General features: G+C 41.7%; 1 protein-coding gene and 1 long non-coding RNA gene across 2 annotated transcripts in view; one reads left to right on the top strand and one right to left on the bottom strand.

Annotated features, from left to right (window-relative positions):
- LOC307009491 (membrane-spanning 4-domains subfamily A member 15-like) overlaps nucleotides 1–12768 on the bottom strand; it is a gene marked incomplete at its 3' end in the record, with an annotated part of 53669 nt that extends 40901 nt beyond the window's left edge. Inside the window, exons 1-2 of the mRNA XM_079633283.1 lie at nucleotides 12665–12768; nucleotides 12158–12342 (exon numbers count right to left, since the gene is read on the bottom strand). Of these exons, the coding sequence (XP_079489409.1) occupies nucleotides 12158–12325 (168 nt within the window). The 5' untranslated portion in view covers nucleotides 12326–12342; nucleotides 12665–12768. The remainder of the gene's footprint in view (nucleotides 1–12157; nucleotides 12343–12664) is intronic.
- LOC307009429 lies at nucleotides 1001–1414 on the top strand. The gene is made up of 3 exons (XR_013800032.1): nucleotides 1001–1135; nucleotides 1215–1262; nucleotides 1386–1414. It is a non-coding gene; the product is annotated as an uncharacterized lncRNA (long non-coding RNA).
- Nucleotides 12769–17939: the final 5171 nt, after the last annotated feature.

The following is a 17939-nucleotide window of genomic DNA, read 5'->3' as shown; positions in this document are numbered from 1 at the left end:
TGAGTTAAAACTTGAACTCTGAGTTGACTTACCCTGAGATGGGAAACTCTGAGTTTTCGGTTACAGATCAGCTGAAATGAGTTAGTTCAATCAACTCTAAGTTGACTGACTCAGAGTTAAGCGCGTGCACCACAACTATAGAAAGCCATTATCAATGGAGCGCAGATATCATGAGTCCCCATGGCAACAGCGCCAGACAAAAAGAGGAATTACTGTTATACAGTGTGGGGTGTAATTAATTACCAAGTAATCTAAATATTGTAATTTAATTAAAGGCAGTACTCTTAATTCTACTTTCATTTAAAATAAAATCTGATATAATTACATTAAATAGGCTACTGCATAGACTATAGAACAATTCTGTGTAAAACAACAGTGGATTTAACATACATTTTTAAAAGGAATATTTTGAATGTAACCTTCTCCCTCTACACACTTTGGTCAATTCAAGAATAATTAATGCAATTGAATTGTGTTCATTTGAAATCATTACAAATGCAATGTCTTGTCTCTCCTTGTGTTTTTCAAGTGGTTGAGGTTGATATGGGACTTAGTAATTAATAATAAGTAGATCAATACTTTCTAAAGATAGTAATTATTACATTAATCTAATTACACTGTTGAAGATGTCATTTGCAGCTAGTAATTAATAACTATTTTAGAGTAACTTACCCAACTGTTATAATATCAGGTGAAACTGGAAGAACAGTTATTCAACCTAATTAAAATTTTCATGAAGGCTAGGTGCAATCCTGCAGGCATTAAAAGAATGTGGCAGCAGCTGAAAATAAAAAATATAAAAACATAATTCAATCAGGTAAGGCTTGAGCATATCATGGGTGTAGGCTACCGGACTTTACAAACATTTGACATATTACATAACTAAATAGCACCCAGTGTCTAGCAGTGCAGCATTTTTGGCTGAGGGAATTCCTTCATCAGAATCAGTCACTCCCGAAGATCCAAGGGCCTTCATAAAATGTAAGACGTCTACATATGTGTTATTTTTTATATAGGGCATTTTAAATATTTCCATTTATTTGACTTTGGGTTGGGTTTTTCGTTGGTCCCAAAAGATTCTGATGGTAATATCTGTCTTTTGGAGCCTCCTGTCCCAACAGAACCCCAGGCAGTTGTAAGTAGCCGACTCAATACACCAGAAATTATGCAAATAGTGTTATAAAGTGTACTCGACCAAATGCTCATCTTCACAGGACGATGGGGATGAAACAGTTTCTGCTGCCATAGAGAGGCCTACAGAGGTAATGTTAATATTATGTGTCTACAGATCAGACAATCTACACATTCACATTTGTATGTGGAGTAGCCTATAGAATCTAAGTTTATATCTAAGTATAAACAGACATTCTTATATTTCCCCCCAGTGTGTGGAAGAACAGCAGGAGGACGGTCCATCAACTTCTGGTGCACAGATGAACACACTTCAGTGATTTTCAGTAAATGCCACAGTTTAATTCTGTAGAATTTGTTTAGAACTACAGGATGTGACTAATCTACTGTATTTTCAGTTGCCAGTTAAGGAGTTATATAGACTTCATCTTATTAATAAATAAATAAAACAGCGGAAAAAACAGCAATAAATAAATGTACAGAAAGAATGAATGAAGTGTTTAAACACCGCTTGCTCTTTAAAAAAGGGCAGGAGACCGCAAGAAACTCTGGGTTTACCGAAGAAAACCTGCTCCCGACCAGGTTAGGTTCACAGAGTAAGTTGCCATGGTAACTGACTCTGAGTATAAGTTACCTCTCTTTCAGAAACGGGCTTGACTTACTCTGCTTTCTCGGGTTTGATTTACCTCCCATTCTGAAACGGAAAACCCAGAGTTTCCCTCATTTCAGGGTTAACATACTCAGAGTTTTCACTTAACCTCCTTTCTGAAACAGGCCCCAGGGATCTCGTTGATCGGATCCCTGTTTATTGTTATGGATGGTTTTGCTTCTCTTTGAGTAGAGATCTAATCTAATTCGTAACAAAAGTATGAATACTACTTTTACTACAACTCACAATTATGATTTTCTTAAATTGTCTCTATGTCACTAAAATACCTCATTGCTTAAACTTACCAATGTACCTGCATACATCACTATATTGACGGGGTTTTTTTTGTTTTGTTTTTTGTCTATTTATTTCTGGTGTTCTGTATGTTCCTCTCTCTTCTGTATGTGTATATATGACATTGATATTTTACCTTGTATAAGCTACAATGTTTTAACTTGCAATAAAAAATAAAAAATAAAAAAATAAAAAAAATGTTAAATTCCACGGGGATCTTTGGATCCTACAACCAGGGTGCGCGATTTGTGAATTATTATAATTTTGTTTATATAAATCTCGAACCACAGTGCTTGCTGCTGCTAAACTAAATAACATTTATATAATAATTAAACAATATCGCAACATATCGACAAATAAATTATCTGATCTGTTTTTTTTCCAATTTAATTCAAGGCGATTTAGCCTAGACTACATTTAATTATAGCGAGATTTTCACCCTTGTCCATTCATCATTGGGAAGCGCTCACAGCTAGTTTGAGTAGATCCTCTGCACCTCTCGGTTTCATACGGATCACCTAATCAGATAACATTTATTAAATATTTAGATATTTAAAGGCTTTAGACATAGCCGATTTCTTATCGTGACTAAGCGGAGGAAAGTGGCTTTCGGTTCATTTTTGTGACGCGCAGTTTCCGGAGACAGAGACGACAGATACACTTCTGTCGTTAGCCTAATATGATTAAAAGTTTACAGTTTGGAACGATGTAGGATACTCTACTCTGATCTGTATGACTAAAAAACTACGGAGTAGCCTATTAGGGCCTAAGTTATTTTAGCTGTCTGTTTAGCTGTATGAGAAAAATAAATCCAAATGAACACGCCGCCGCGTCTGCCGATTCAACATGCCAGAATAAAACCCGACTTTAGAACAATGGATAGCGCCACTCGGCGTGGTGTGCCAAAATACTGAATTATAAACTTCAATATTTCATTCAAAATAATCTCAAAACGCTTTGTGACATTTTGAAAGCCGTGCTTGCATTAACCCTCTGGGGTCGGCAATCACGCCGGCGTGATTTGCGCGATTTTTTTTTACATAGCAGCTAAATAAACTTAAAATACTCCGTCAGATATGGTCATACAGACTTAATAAATATGAAAAAGGAATCTGTGAGATGTCTACTTTTGTATGTGTCCACTTACAATCAAAACAAAACGTTGTGCTTTTGTAAAATAAAGAAATTAAACAGGGAGTGCTTTCTGCCTCTCCGTCTCGTGAACTTTTTTTTCTTGAGCACGTCTCTAAACATAAACAAAACTCAGCGAATACTTGTCACACATTTATGAGCTCTGTATCTTTATAATCATTTAAGTGTGTAGTTTTAAATGATCTGATTCAAAACGAAAACAAATATTCTCTGTTTAAGTAATTTGTATAAAACCAACAAGATATCCAGGTTCTCTAATCCTTCCTCGTTAGTTTTAATGTGACCACACCCACACGCGCAAAACATATAGAGATGCAAATCGTCCACGCGTCGCGCGAACACGCTCGTTACCTCAACAACAAAGCGCCGCCAAACTTCATCAGTCCTCTGCTCTCGTCGAGTTTGGAGTTACATCAGAAGAAGAACGCGGTTTGAAGACAAGAAAGATTTTAAGGTAAGAAATAATTCTGAATTATATTAGTTAGTATTGTTGCATAAACTTCACATTGCAGTCGAACTGTTGCTCGATGCTTCAGTGAATGTTCTCAGTCGCGCTGTGTGTTTGATATGATGGATACCCGGAAAATTATATTGGTTCCGTGGAAATTTATTTATGTAGCCGTGACAACGAAACACGTCATATCGATGTAAACATTTGAAGTATATTTTTCTCTAGTATAGTGTTACTGAAGTGTTCCTTTTTAACGATGCCTGCTATAGCCTACTATTGTTATTATTCTATGCAACCCTGCATGTATGCCTACAAGGCACAACAAACCTGGTGTTAATTTTATATATATATATATATATATATATATATGTGTGTGTGTGTGTGTGTGTGTGTTTTATACATTTTAAAAAGCAATTTTAACCAGAACAAATCTAAAATGTATTCCCAAAATCGTGCAGCTCTAGTTTCTCTTGACTTCAACATGAGCATGAGGAGGTAAAGTGAAAAATCAAACACCTTGGAAATGACAGGTATGTACTATGTTTCAGGAATGGCACAAATGTGTGTGACTGGTTAAGTCTCTGTCTTTAGTTCAGTGTGTTAAATAATGTGGTTTTTTGCCATTTGTTGTGTATCTTTGGATTATGTTGTGTTGTAAATAAATCCAAACAATCAAAAAGCCATTATTTTTAAATCTCTTCATTCTTTGTTCACAGTTCCTCATAGGCCCTGAGAGCTCCTAATAGGGCCATTATGGGAGGCTCTTTGTCTCTCTCAGGTGTAAAACACTAAATATTCATGGGTGGTTTACGCCTACTCGCATAAAGCTTTCTTACACAAGACTTGTCTTACAAATTTTAAATCAATATATTGTCTTATCTGAATGAGTAGTCAAGGTGATTTTCACATAGGTTTGGAGCAAATATTCTAGGCTACGTGATACAATTTTTAAAAGTATTGTGTAGAAATAATAAGTTTGGGTTTCATAACCTTATTTCAGTGACTTTTTTTGTGTCATTTTCACAAACCACGCATAAATGATATTATCTCAAAACTACAAACTTTTACATACATGCTGCTGACATATTATTGTAGCAGAGTTTGTGCTGAATGCAGTGTAATAAGACTTTAGCCATGAAAATATCACAAGTAACAGAAATAAGCACAAATGTTAGAGCATGTCAGAACACCTCCAGGACCCAGAAAACACCTCAGACCCCAGAGGGTTAAGGCCACTGGAACCATGAACGTAACTGAAACTGGTTCTGATTTTATTCTTTGCCGTTTAAACGTGCCTGTTGCATATCTTTACATTATATATATTTTAAATGGTCTATTGGTGAAGTAATTTATAGCATTGATTACTGTGGAGGGAGGGGGGATTAAAATAATTCAGCAGAAGCAGGGATGTTTAGACCAGAAGGAAATCCCCGTCCCCCTGGCATATCGCACCTTGCTTAAAACGTACTCGGTTACTAACGTAACCTCGGTTCTCTCTAGAGAGAGGAACGAGTACTGCGTTGTCGTAGCAACGCATTGGGGAAAATCCTTTTCCACGAGAATACTGAAGCAAAAAATTATCCTTAATTTTGTATCAATGTAAAGCGCATTGCCACAGCATACAGACCTAGGCGAGACAGCTCGCGCGCCTATTGGCTGCTGTGCGGCAAATGCTTAAGCCAATCGAGCGAGCCCTTGAGTGAAGTCACACCCAATGAGGGCTTATGAACTCTGATTTTTAAAGCGAAACAACCAGAGCGCATACACGGCAAGAAACGCAGTACTCGTTCCTCTCTCTAGAGAGAACCGAGGTTACACAAGTAACCGAGTATGTTCTCTTACGAGAGATACTCTCGTACTGCGTTGTCGTAGCAACGCATTGGGGAACACCCTGTAAGACGCCGTGTATGCAGTGATCCGACACCATAGACCCAGAGCACTGAGCTGGGGTTCATACAGTACATAATCACCTGTAGGACTCACAGAGAATCCTGAAAGAGGTGGGTTCTAACCACCATCTCTCACAAAATTGACTGCACATAGCAGATCAGCATAACAATGCCATAAAATGGTGACTGAAAATCTCAGTCTAATACAAACACGGTTAATTAAACCGATAAAATCCTGGCCTGTAAGGCGGGCACCTCGAGGTTGTAAAACCTGATAAATGTAGACGGTGAGGTCCAGCCTGCCGCCATACAAATATCCTGTAAGGCAATCCCACTCAACTAAGCCCACGAAGAAGCCATACTTCTCGTGGAGTGCGCTCTAACACCCAAAGGGCACTGAATGCCTTTGGATGCGTACGCTAAAGCTATCGCGTCTACTATCCATCTGGATAGGCTCTGCTTCGAAGTGGCCAGTCCCTTGAGACGCCCACTAAACTAAACAAAAAGCTGCTCCGTCTGTCTGAAAACAAACAGACGAGCGCGACACGTAAGCTCTCAATGCCCTCACTGGGCAGAGAAAATTATCGTCCGTATTGTCCCCGGTGACCGGAAGGGCAGACAGGGAAATAACCTGCGCCCTAAACGGTGTGTTTAGGGATTTTGGAACGTAACCATGCTTAGGTTTGAGCACGACTCTGGAGTCATTAGGCCCAAATTCCATGCACGACGCGCTCACAGAGAGCGCGTGCAAGTCCCCAACGCGCTTCACTGAAGCGAGAGCCAGGAGAAACACCGTCTTGAGCGACAGGTGTTTCATATCAATCTCCTGAAGAGGCTCAAAAGGATGACCCTTCATGGCGTCCAGCACCGTGGAAAGGTCCCAAATGGGAACTGTGGGAGGTCTGGGCGGATTAAGTCTCCTAGCTCCTTTAAGGAACCGAATGACTGAATCGTTCCTTCCTATGGACTGGCCGTGTGCGGTTTCAGAAAAAGCCGCTATAGCCGCCACATATACTTTGAGTGTGGAAGGGGATCTCCCGCTATCCAACAGCTATTGTAAGAAGGACAAAACCTCTGTCACTCCGCAGTCTGGGGGTGACACGCCACGAGACGTGCACCAGCCAGAAAAAACAGACAATTTAGACGCATAGAGCCGTCGCGTAGACGGAGCTCTAGCTTGTGTGATCGTGTTTAGCACTCCCTGAGGGAGGTCAGTGGATACCCGTTGATGGCCCACACATGAAGGGACCATAGTTCCGGGTTAGGATGCCAAATCGAACCATTTGCTTGAGAAAGGAGATCCCTCCTCAGAGGCACTGGCCACGGGGCGGTGCTGGCTAACTGCATCACAGCTGGGAACCAGGGTTGATTTAACCTCAGCGGAGCTATCAGCAGCACTGAGCATCCTCCCTCCCTGATCCTCTCCACCACTTGGGTCAGGAGGGAGACAGGGGGAAAAGCATACAGCGGGCGGCGCGGCCACTGATGAGCCAGTGCGTCCCTGCTTTTTGAGTAAAATTCCGGACAGTGAGCGTTTTCCGGAGACGCAAAGAGGTCTACTTCCGCTCTGCCGAATCTCTTCCACAACAGTTGTACTGTGTGTGGGTGTAATGACCATTCTCCTGCCGGAACGCGGTTCCTGGACAGTACATCTGGTCCAACATTCAGGTGCCCTGGCACGTGCGCCGCCCTTAGTGAAAGGAGGTTGCAGCGCACCCATACCAGAAGGCGTTTGGTCAGCCTGTATAATGACAGGGACCTGAGGCCGCCCTGGCGATTTATGTATGACACCACTGACATGCTGTCTGAACGTATCAGTACATGGCAGCCCACAATCAGGGGACGAAAGCGAGTGAGCGCTTTGCACACTGCTATCATCTCGAGGCAGTTTATGTGGAAGAGCTTCTCTCGCTCTGACCAAAGGCCAAACAGCGGTCTGCCCTCGAGCAGCGCTCCCCATCCTGCATTGGTCCGTAGACACCCCCCTCAGACTCGAAGAAGTCCCTAGGCTTACACCTGACAGGTACCAGTCTTTTGACTTCCAAGGTTTCAAAGCTGCAACGCAAGCTTGATCGACCTTGAGGCGAAGCCGACCGGTGGCCCATGCTTAGCAGGGCACCCTCCCCTTGAGCCATATCTGCAGCGGGCGCATGCGCAGCAGGCCCAGCTGGAGTACTGATGATGCTGAGGCCATCAGACCTAGCATTTTCTGAAAGCTCTTTAGAGGGAGAACAGCGCCGCAGCGAAATGAGCTGACTGTGCGCTGAATGCGCAGCGCGCGCTGTTGTGACAGCTGCGCTGTCATTGGCAGCGAGTTCAGTTCCAGTCCCAGAAAAGAAATATTCTGTCTGGGGGATAGCGAACTCTTTTCCCAGTTTACTGTGAGACCGAGATTCTCGAGGTGACTCAGCAGCAGGGCCCTGTGCGCCACTATCTCTAAATGAGATTGGGCTAGAATGAGCCAATCGTCCAAATAGTTCAGTACTCGAACACCCTGCAGTTTGAGGGGAGCGAGTGCTGCGTCCATGCACTTCGTAAATGTACGGGGTGCTAGAGACAAGCCGAACGGCAGGACCTTGTACTGGTATGCCTGGCCCTCGAAGGCGAATCTCAAAAATCGCCTGTGACGTGACGCAATCTGTATTTGAAAATACGCGTCCTTTAGATCTACTGACACGAACCAGTCTCCTTGGCGAACATGCGCGAGGATTTTTCTGGTCGTTAGCATTCTGAACTGGCGTTTCACAAGCGCTCTGTTCAGCTGCCTCAGATCTAGTATGGGTCTGAGGCCCCCGTCTTTCTTGGGTACCAGGAAGTATCTGCTGTATAGCCCCCCTTCGCTCTGAGCCTGAGATAAAGGTTCGATAGCCCTTTTTCTCAGAAGTTTCTGAATTTCGGCTCGAAGTAGGTGTGCTACATTCGAATCTACCGAAGTCTCGACGCGCGCCGCGTGGCGGCGAGGGCGTCTGCGAAACTGTAGCGAATAGCCTTCTTTTATGATGTTTATCACCCATTTTGAAACCCCGGGAAGCTTTTCCCATGTATCTGCACGAGTAGCTAGGGGCTGAGTGAAAAGCGCGCTCTGATCGACTCGCGATACAGCGGCTTTCGTGAGCTGCGACAGAAATGTCTCGCTCGCAACATCTGAGGCCGGGGCCGCGCTGATGATAGCGGGCAGATTGTCCGCGCTCGACCCCTCGACAGCATTTAGGCGGGAGAGGGAGGGCTGGACGGGCTCCGTAGGAACCGTGATGCTTGTGTGGGGAAGCGGGCACTGGGGACCGGGCACGTTTACCACCTTTATAGCATCGCTCGCCGGAGCGGAGCGCCTGCACGCAGGTTTCGTTTTTACAGAAACCGTGCGATGAGCAGGAGGTAGCATTAGTTGGCACTGGGTAGTGGGCACATGTGCTACTTTTAACGCGAACTGGGTCAATTTTATGTGCGCGGGCCCTGTGTGTGGGGCCGTGTTTGTGTGTAGGGATGGGCACATTACAGCGGGCAGTCTTACTAAACAAGAAACACCATCGGCCGTGGCCGGGACACCAGAAAATGCACTCTTTAATGGATTTATCTGGGTAGCCGTGAAAGCGGCTGTTGTGTGCAGGCAAGTGGCCAGTGAGACGCGCCTGTTGGCTGCAATGATCGCTGGCACAGTCACTTCGCTTGGGACTGAACGAGCGGTGAGCTTCGGTGAGGGTCCGGCCACAGCGGGACTTGAACACTGACGCTTCCCTAGCAGTGCTAGGATGTCTTCGGGGGCTCGGGCTTCAACGCTACCTTCTGTCGCGGGCCACGCGGCGCGGGGCGGCGACCGGAAGAGCGAGAGCGCGGTCTCGAGCTCTGCGTCTGGCGGCGTTGAGAAGAGGAGCTGGGCGGCGGTCTGGGCTGTGAACTCTGAGCAGGCGGTTTCGCACGGCCTGCTGCTGAGTTGGAGCGCTTCGGCAGGAAGTGCTTCATCGCCTGGGTCGCCTTCTGCACCTCCGCATACCTGTCGGTGAAGTCCTTCACCGATGTCCCGAAGAGGCCAGCAGGGGAGAGCGGGGCGTCGAGGAACGCGGTCCGCTCCGCTTCTGGCATGTCTGAGAGCGTGAGCCAGAGGTGCCTCTCAGACACGGTGAGCGCCGCCATACTCCGTCCGATGGAGTCCGCCGCAGACTTCGAAGCGCGAAGAGCCAGGTCTGTAGCGCTTCTCAGATCCGCCACGCAGATCGCATCGGGCCCGTTCTCATCCAGCTTGTGGAGGAGATCGGCCTGGAAAATCTGCAGCGTCGCCATGGAGTGCAGCGCTGACGCGGCCTGTCCGTTGGCGGCATAAGCGCGATGGAGCAGGGATGACGTCGTGCGGCAAGCCTTTGAGGGCAGCGCCATCTTAGCTCGCCGTCCAGCGGAGGGCGGGCATAAGTGGGCCACGATAGGCTCTTCGACCGGCGGGAGGGAAAGGTAGCCTCTGTTCTTAGCGCCGTCAACTTCGGAGAACGCTAAGGAAACAGGTGACCTCGTCCTCGTGGAGAACGGGGAAGTCCAAGCTCTCGCGACCTCCTCGTGAAGCTCAGATGAGCTCCGCCTCGATGCTCGCTCTCTTTCCTTTGGTCGCGGGGGCAGGGGGCGCGAGGTCCGCAGAGCTCGCCCAATCCTCGCTGCCAGACGCCAAAACAGAGCACGAGTCCTCATACCTCAGCATGGCGTCGATCTCGTCGATGTCGTCGACGGAAGCGGCGGCAATCTGCGGTCGCTGTCTGTCGGGGATCGATGCTGAAGAAGCCGGGGAAATAGTTCGCGGGCGCACCAGCGAACTTTGGCGGCTAGGGGATGGTTCAGGGTTCCGCTGTACACGGCGCTTTTTACGGCACGGCACAACAGCGGAAAACACGGGCTCCTCGAACGATGCCAGACGAGTCCGCAAAGCGATAGACGCGTGTTGCTCACCCAGGCAGGAAGCGCATATAACATGACGGTCCCCGTCGCAGGAAGGCATCTTCGGAGAAGACGCGCTTCAGATACAGGAAAAAAGTGTGAGTCGCGCCGGCGAACTCACACACACTCAAATAGGAGGCAAAAGGATATAAGCGCCGGAACGCGCAGCTGGAAGGCGAAGAAGGCGGCGGTGCCAGCGGCTTCACGTCCTCTCCCGCTGAAGTGCTCTCTCGACGGCGCAGCTTCTTCCTCGGATCAGCGATGAGGTGTCTTCGCTGAAGGATTAAAAATCAGAGTTCATAAGCCAGTGAGCGAAATATATAGCCCTAAGCCACGCCCGTTTCGGCGGGACGTGACGCAGGAGGGCGCGAAGCGCCCTCATTGGGTGTGACGTCACTCAAGGGCTCGCTCGATTGGCTTAAGCATTTGCCGCACAGCAGCCAATAGGCGCGCGAGCTGTCTCGCCTAGGTCTGTATGCTGTGGCAATGCGTTTTACATTGATACAAAATTAAGGATAATTTTTTGCTTCAGTATTCTCGTGGAAAAGGATTTTCCCCAATGCGTTGCTACAACAACGCAGTACGAGAGTATCTCTCGTAACAGAGCCATGTTTTACAAACTCTTTATAGGCTAGCAACCAAAAAACTCTTTATAGTTTATATTAATTTACTCACTGAGAAATGCCCAATCGTAGGTTTCTCCAGTGTGTGTTCTCCACAGAAGCGCTTCATTCGTCTCATTCCTCAATAGAATAGTAAAAAATAATCAGCTTCATTGCACCTTATTTATTTTGTTTGTTATTTTTGTTATTATTATTATTATTATTTTTATCACGTTGCTCCCAACGGGCAATATGCTTATGTCGCCCACCGACGTCTAGGCAACAATATGAAATAAAGCCTATATTGTTCTCGTCTCTATTTTTAAATTATGATTCTATTTTTCTGTCCTAAAAAAATGTTCTAGTATTTCATCCTTACTGTTAATTGACATTAACCCCGCTTAAATTTCAAAATACGGCAATAGCTGTTTTGCACAACGTCCCTCTGCGCCACCTGGCGGTCATTTCGCGAATGACTTTGAAATGCGACTGGATTATTTTTACTGCGGTAGTTTTGCCGTGGCGGCTGGTGCGGCGGTAATAGGCATTCTGGTTGACTACCTACTGTACAGCATATGGGGTGGGGTTTTAATTGAGTTAACTTACTCAATTTCTTAAGTGTGTGTTAAATATATTAATAATACTGAAAAACAGATCAGTTTAATTCTCCATTCTCAAATATTTTTATAGAAATTTTCACAAATATATTAAGTTTATTTAAAATAAATAATTGTTAGTCAAATACTAAATTATTTTAGTAAAAAAAAACTTATATATAACTGTACATTTTAGACAAAATTAACTGTTGGATTTTTAGTCAATTATTTTAGTATGTTCAACTCAAACCATCAACTAAATGATATTCAGAGATTTTATTAAGTTAATAAAGTTAATTATTACTGTGATATTAACAAAGCCCCTGAATTATTTTTTAGACCAAACCGATGCGTATCAAATACACGATAAACCCATGTGTGCGATAGAGACGCATATTTTCTGTTTTTCACAGAAGAAAATTAGACACTCAAAAGATTCCCAGAATATAATTATAATTCATCCTTAAATGCATTACCCCCAGTGCCTTTGGTTGTGCTTCGAGAAACCCAGTGAGAGCCGTGTTGTGCTGCGCTCCTCTGGTCTCCTGTCCATCATCTCCGCTCACAATGTTCTGTGTCACCTGTGGGTTTACTTGGATGACCACTGTAGCTTTATCAGTGGAGATGGTCTTGCTGGCTTCCATTTTAGGAAAGTTTTCACCTGTAATGAAGCGTTCACAACTCACTCAAGATTGCTTTATTGTCTGTGTCTCATGTACAGTATTTATGATTAAAGCATTATCTGATGCCCTTGTCCAGAGTGACTGATAAAACCGAGATGCTAGCTTTGCTAAGGCTAACGTTAGCTTATAGATTTCAATATTTTACATGATTGTATATTTTGTAGCCTAATGTTCAAACAAATCCAAAACTAATTTAATTTTATGTGCCAAAGTATAACAATAAATGAACAACAGTTTACACTCAGACTCACCAGTAATATAATAAACTATAGATGTCAATTGATGCATAAAATATTTTACCTGGAAATGAGTTGTTGATGAGGATGTCTGATCGCTCTTATGCCGTGTGTGTGTGTGTGTGTGTGTGTGCGTCTGTGTCTGTGTGTGTGTGTGTGTGTGTGTGTGTGCGTGCGTGCGTGCGTGCGTGCATGCGTGTGTGCGTGCGTGCGTGTGTGTGTGTGTGAGAGAGAGAGAGTGTGTGTGTGTGTGTGTGTGTGCGTGCGTGCGTGCGTGCGTGTGTGTGTGTGTGTGTGTGTGTGAGAGAGAGAGAGAGAGAGTGTGTGTGTGTGTGTGTGTGTGTGTGTGTGTGTGCGTGCGTGCGTGCGTGTGTGTGTGTGTGTGTGTGGTCTGTGAAGAACTGCTAAGGAGGAGCTTGCTTCATATGATCTTGCTTTATACTTTTAAAGATTATGTTGATGCCCTTCCTGATAAAATGTACATATATCAAATCTACAAGCGTAAATTATGGCCATTGATTGAGGACAGAAATGTCTGGGAATTAAAGCACCAACAGACGTGTCTCAGTTCCAAACACACAATAATCCTGTAGTTGAGCCCTGATTTATCAATAAATGATGGAAAAAGGCCTTAACCCTCTTTGAGGTGATCTATATTCACATGGTAATAGTTGAGGTGATCTATATTCACATGGTAATAGTTGAGGTGATCTATATTCACATGGTAATAGTTGAGGAGATCTATATTCACATGGTAATAGTTTAGGTGATCTATATGCACATGGTAATAGTTGAGGTGATCTATATTCACATGGTAATAGTTGAGGTGATCTATATTCACATGGTAATGTTTAGGTGATCTATATTCACATGGTAATAGTTGAGGTGATCTATATTCACATGGTAATAGTTGAGGTGATCTATATTCACATGGTAATAGTTGAGGTGATCTATATTCACATGGTAATAGTTTAGGTGATCTATATTCACATGGTAATAGTTGAGGTGATCTATATTCACATGGTAATAGTTGAGGTGATCTATATTCACATGGTAATAGTTGAGGTGATCTATATTCACATGGTAATAGTTGAGGTGATCTATATTCACATGGTAATAGTTGAGGAGATCTATATTCACATGGTAATAGTTTAGGTGATCTATATGCACATGGTAATAGTTGAGGTGATCTATATTCACATGGTAATGTTTAGGTGATCTATATTCACATGGTAATAGTTGAGGTGATCTATATTCACATGGTAATAGTTGAGGTGATCTATATTCACATGGTAATAGTTTAGGTGATCTATATTCACATGGTAATAGTTTAGGTGATCTATATTCACATGGTAATAGTTGAGGTGATCTATATTCACATGGTAATAGTTGAGGAGATCTATATTCACATGGTAATAGTTTAGGTGATCTATATGCACATGGTAATAGTTGAGGTGATCTATATTCACATGGTAATAGTTGAGGTGATCTATATTCACATGGTAATAGTTGAGGTGATCTATATTCACATGGTAATAGTTGAGGTGATCTATATTCACATGGTAATAGTTGAGGTGATCTATATTCACATGGTAATAGTTTAGGTGATCTATATTCACATGGTAATAGTTGAGGTGATCTATATTCACATGGTAATAGTTGAGGTGATCTATATTCACATGGTAATAGTTTAGGTGATCTATATTCACATGGTAATAGTTTAGGTGATCTATATTCACATGGTAATAGTTGAGGTGATCTATATTCACATGGTAATAGTTGAGGAGATCTATATTCACATGGTAATAGTTGAGGAGATCTATATTCACATGGTAATAGTTGAGGTGATCTATATTCACATGGTAATAGTTGAGGTGATCTATATTCACATGGTAATAGTTGAGGAGATCTATATTCACATGGTAATAGTTGAGGTGATCTATATTCACATGGTAATAGTTGAGGTGATCTATATTCACATGGTAATGTTTAGGTGATCTATATTCACATGGTAATAGTTGAGGTGATCTATATTCACATGGTAATAGTTGAGGTGATCTATATTCACATGGTAATAGTTTAGGTGATCTATATTCACATGGTAATAGTTTAGGTGATCTATATTCACATGGTAATAGTTGAGGTGATCTATATTCACATGGTAATAGTTGAGGAGATCTATATTCACATGGTAATAGTTTAGGTGATCTATATGCACATGGTAATAGTTGAGGTGATCTATATTCACATGGTAATAGTTGAGGTGATCTATATTCACATGGTAATGTTTAGGTGATCTATATTCACATGGTAATAGTTGAGGTGATCTATATTCACATGGTAATAGTTGAGGTGATCTATATTCACATGGTAATAGTTGAGGTGATCTATATTCACATGGTAATAGTTTAGGTGATCTATATTCACATGGTAATAGTTGAGGTGATCTATATTCACATGGTAATAGTTGAGGTGATCTATATTCACATGGTAATAGTTTAGGTGATCTATATTCACATGGTAATAGTTGAGGTGATCTATATTCACATGGTAATAGTTGAGGTGATCTATATTCACATGGTAATAGTTGAGGTGATCTATATTCACATGGTAATAGTTTAGGTGATCTATATGCACATGGTAATAGTTTAGGTGATCTATATTCACATGGTAATAGTTGAGGTGATCTATATTCACATGGTAATAGTTGAGGTGATCTATATTCACATGGTAATAGTTGAGGTGATCTATATTCACATGGTAATAGTTTAGGTGATCTATATGCACATGGTAATAGTTTAGGTGATCTATATTCACATGGTAATAGTTGAGGTGATCTATATTCACATGGTAATAGTTTAGGTGATCTATATTCACATGGTAATAGTTGAGGTGATCTATATTCACATGGTAATAGTTGAGGTGATCTATATTCACATGGTAATAGTTGAGGTGATCTATATTCACATGGTAATAGTTTAGGTGATCTATATGCACATGGTAATAGTTTAGGTGATCTATATTCACATGGTAATAGTTGAGGTGATCTATATTCACATGCTAATAGTTGAGGTGATCTATATTCACATGCTAATAGTTGAGGTGATCTATATTCACATGCTAATAGTTTAGGTGATCTATATTCACATGGTAATAGTTGAGGTGATCTATATTCACATGGTAATAGTTGAGGTGATCTATATTCACATGCTAATAGTTTAGATGATCTATATTCACATGCTAATAGTTTAGGTGATCTATATTCACATGGTAATAGTTGAGGTGATCTATATTCACATGGTAATAGTTTAGGTGATCTATATTCACATGGTAATAGTTGAGGTGATCTATATTCACATGCTAATAGTTTAGGTGATCTATATTCACATGGTAATAGTTGAGGTGATCTATATTCACATGCTAATAGTTTAGGTGATCTATATTCACATGGTAATAGTTGAGGTAATCTATATTCACATGGTAATAGTTGAGGTGATCTATATTCACATGCTAATAGTTTAGGTGATCTATATTCACATGGTAATAGTTGAGGTGATCTATATTCACATGCTAATAGTTTAGGTGATCTATATTCACATGGTAATAGTTTAGGTGATCTATATTCACATGGTAATAGTTGAGGTGATCTATATTCACATGGTAATAGTTGAGGTGATCTATATTCACATGGTAATAGTTTAGGTGATCTATATTCACATGGTAATAGTTGAGGTGATCTATATTCACATGGTAATAGTTTAGGTGATCTATATTCACATGGTAATAGTTGAGGTGATCTATATTCACATGGTAATAGTTTAGGTGATCTATATTCACATGGTAATAGTTTAGGTGATCTATATTCACATGGTAATAGTTTAGGTGATCTATATTCACATGGTAATAGTTGAGGTGATCTATATTCACATGGTAATAGTTGAGGTAATCTATATTCACATGGTAATAGTTTAGGTGATCTATATTCACATGGTAATAGTTGAGGTGATCTATATTCACATGGTAATAGTTGAGGTGATCTATATTCACATGGTAATAGTTGAGGTAATCTATATTCACATGGTAATAGTTGAGGTGATCTATATTCACATAGTAATAGTTTAGGAGATCTATATTCACATGGTAATAGTTTAGGTGATCTATATGCACATGGTAATAGTTGAGGTGATCTATATTCACATGGTAATAGTTTAGGTGATCTATATTCACATGCTAATAGTTGAGGTGATCTATATTCACATGGTAATAGTTTAGGTGATCTATATTCACATGCTAATAGTTGAGGTGATCTATATTCACATGGTAATAGTTGAGGTGATCTATATTCACATGGTAATAGTTTAGGTGATCTATATTCACATGGTAATAGTTGAGGTGATCTATATTCACATGGTAATAGTTTAGGTGATCTATATTCACATGGTAATAGTTTAGGTGATCTATATTCACATGGTAATAGTTGAGGTGATCTATATTCACATGGTAATAGTTGAGGTGATCTATATTCACATGCTAATAGTTGAGGTGATCTATATTCACATGCTAATAGTTGAGGTGATCTATATTCACATGCTAATAGTTGAGGTGATCTATATTCACATGGTAATAGTTGAGGTGATCTATATTCACATGGTAATAGTTGAGGTGATCTATATTCACATGGTAATAGTTTAGGAGATCTATATTCACATGGTAATAGTTTAGATGATCTATATTCACATGCTAATAGTTGAGGTGATCTATATTCACATGGTAATAGTTGAGGTGATCTATATTCACATGGTAATAGTTTAGGAGATCTATATTCACATGGTAATAGTTTAGGAGATCTATATTCACATGGTAATAGTTGAGGTGATCTATATCTCCGCTCACAATGTTCTGTGTCACCTGTGGGTTTACCTGGATGACCACTGTAGCTTTATCAGTGGAGATGGTCTTGCTGGCTTCCATTTTAAAAGTTTAAAAGTCTGGAAAGTTTTCACCTGTAATGAAGCGTTCACAACTCACTCAAGATTGCTTTATTGTCTGTGTCTCATGTACAGTATTTATGATTAAAGCATTATCTGATGCCCTTGTCCAGAGTGACTGATAAAACCGAGATGCTAGCTTTGCTAAGGCTAACGTTAGCTTATAGACGTCTTACTCTCCTCCGAAAGATCACAGCATTCTAATTGACTCGCTCACAATATTTTACATGATTGTATATTTTGTAGCCTAATGTCCAAACAAATCCAAAACTAGTTTAATTTTCTGTGCCAAAGTATAACAATAAATGAACAACAGTTTACACTCAGACTAGGGTTGCCACCCGTCCCTTA

The sequence above is a fragment of the Phoxinus phoxinus genome (assembly GCF_949152265.1).
Source record: "Phoxinus phoxinus genome assembly, chromosome: 13".
Taxonomy (NCBI): Eukaryota; Metazoa; Chordata; class Actinopteri; order Cypriniformes; family Leuciscidae; genus Phoxinus; species Phoxinus phoxinus.
The sequence above is the reverse complement of the archived record's forward strand: the minus strand, read 5'-3'. Positions and strand labels throughout refer to the sequence as shown.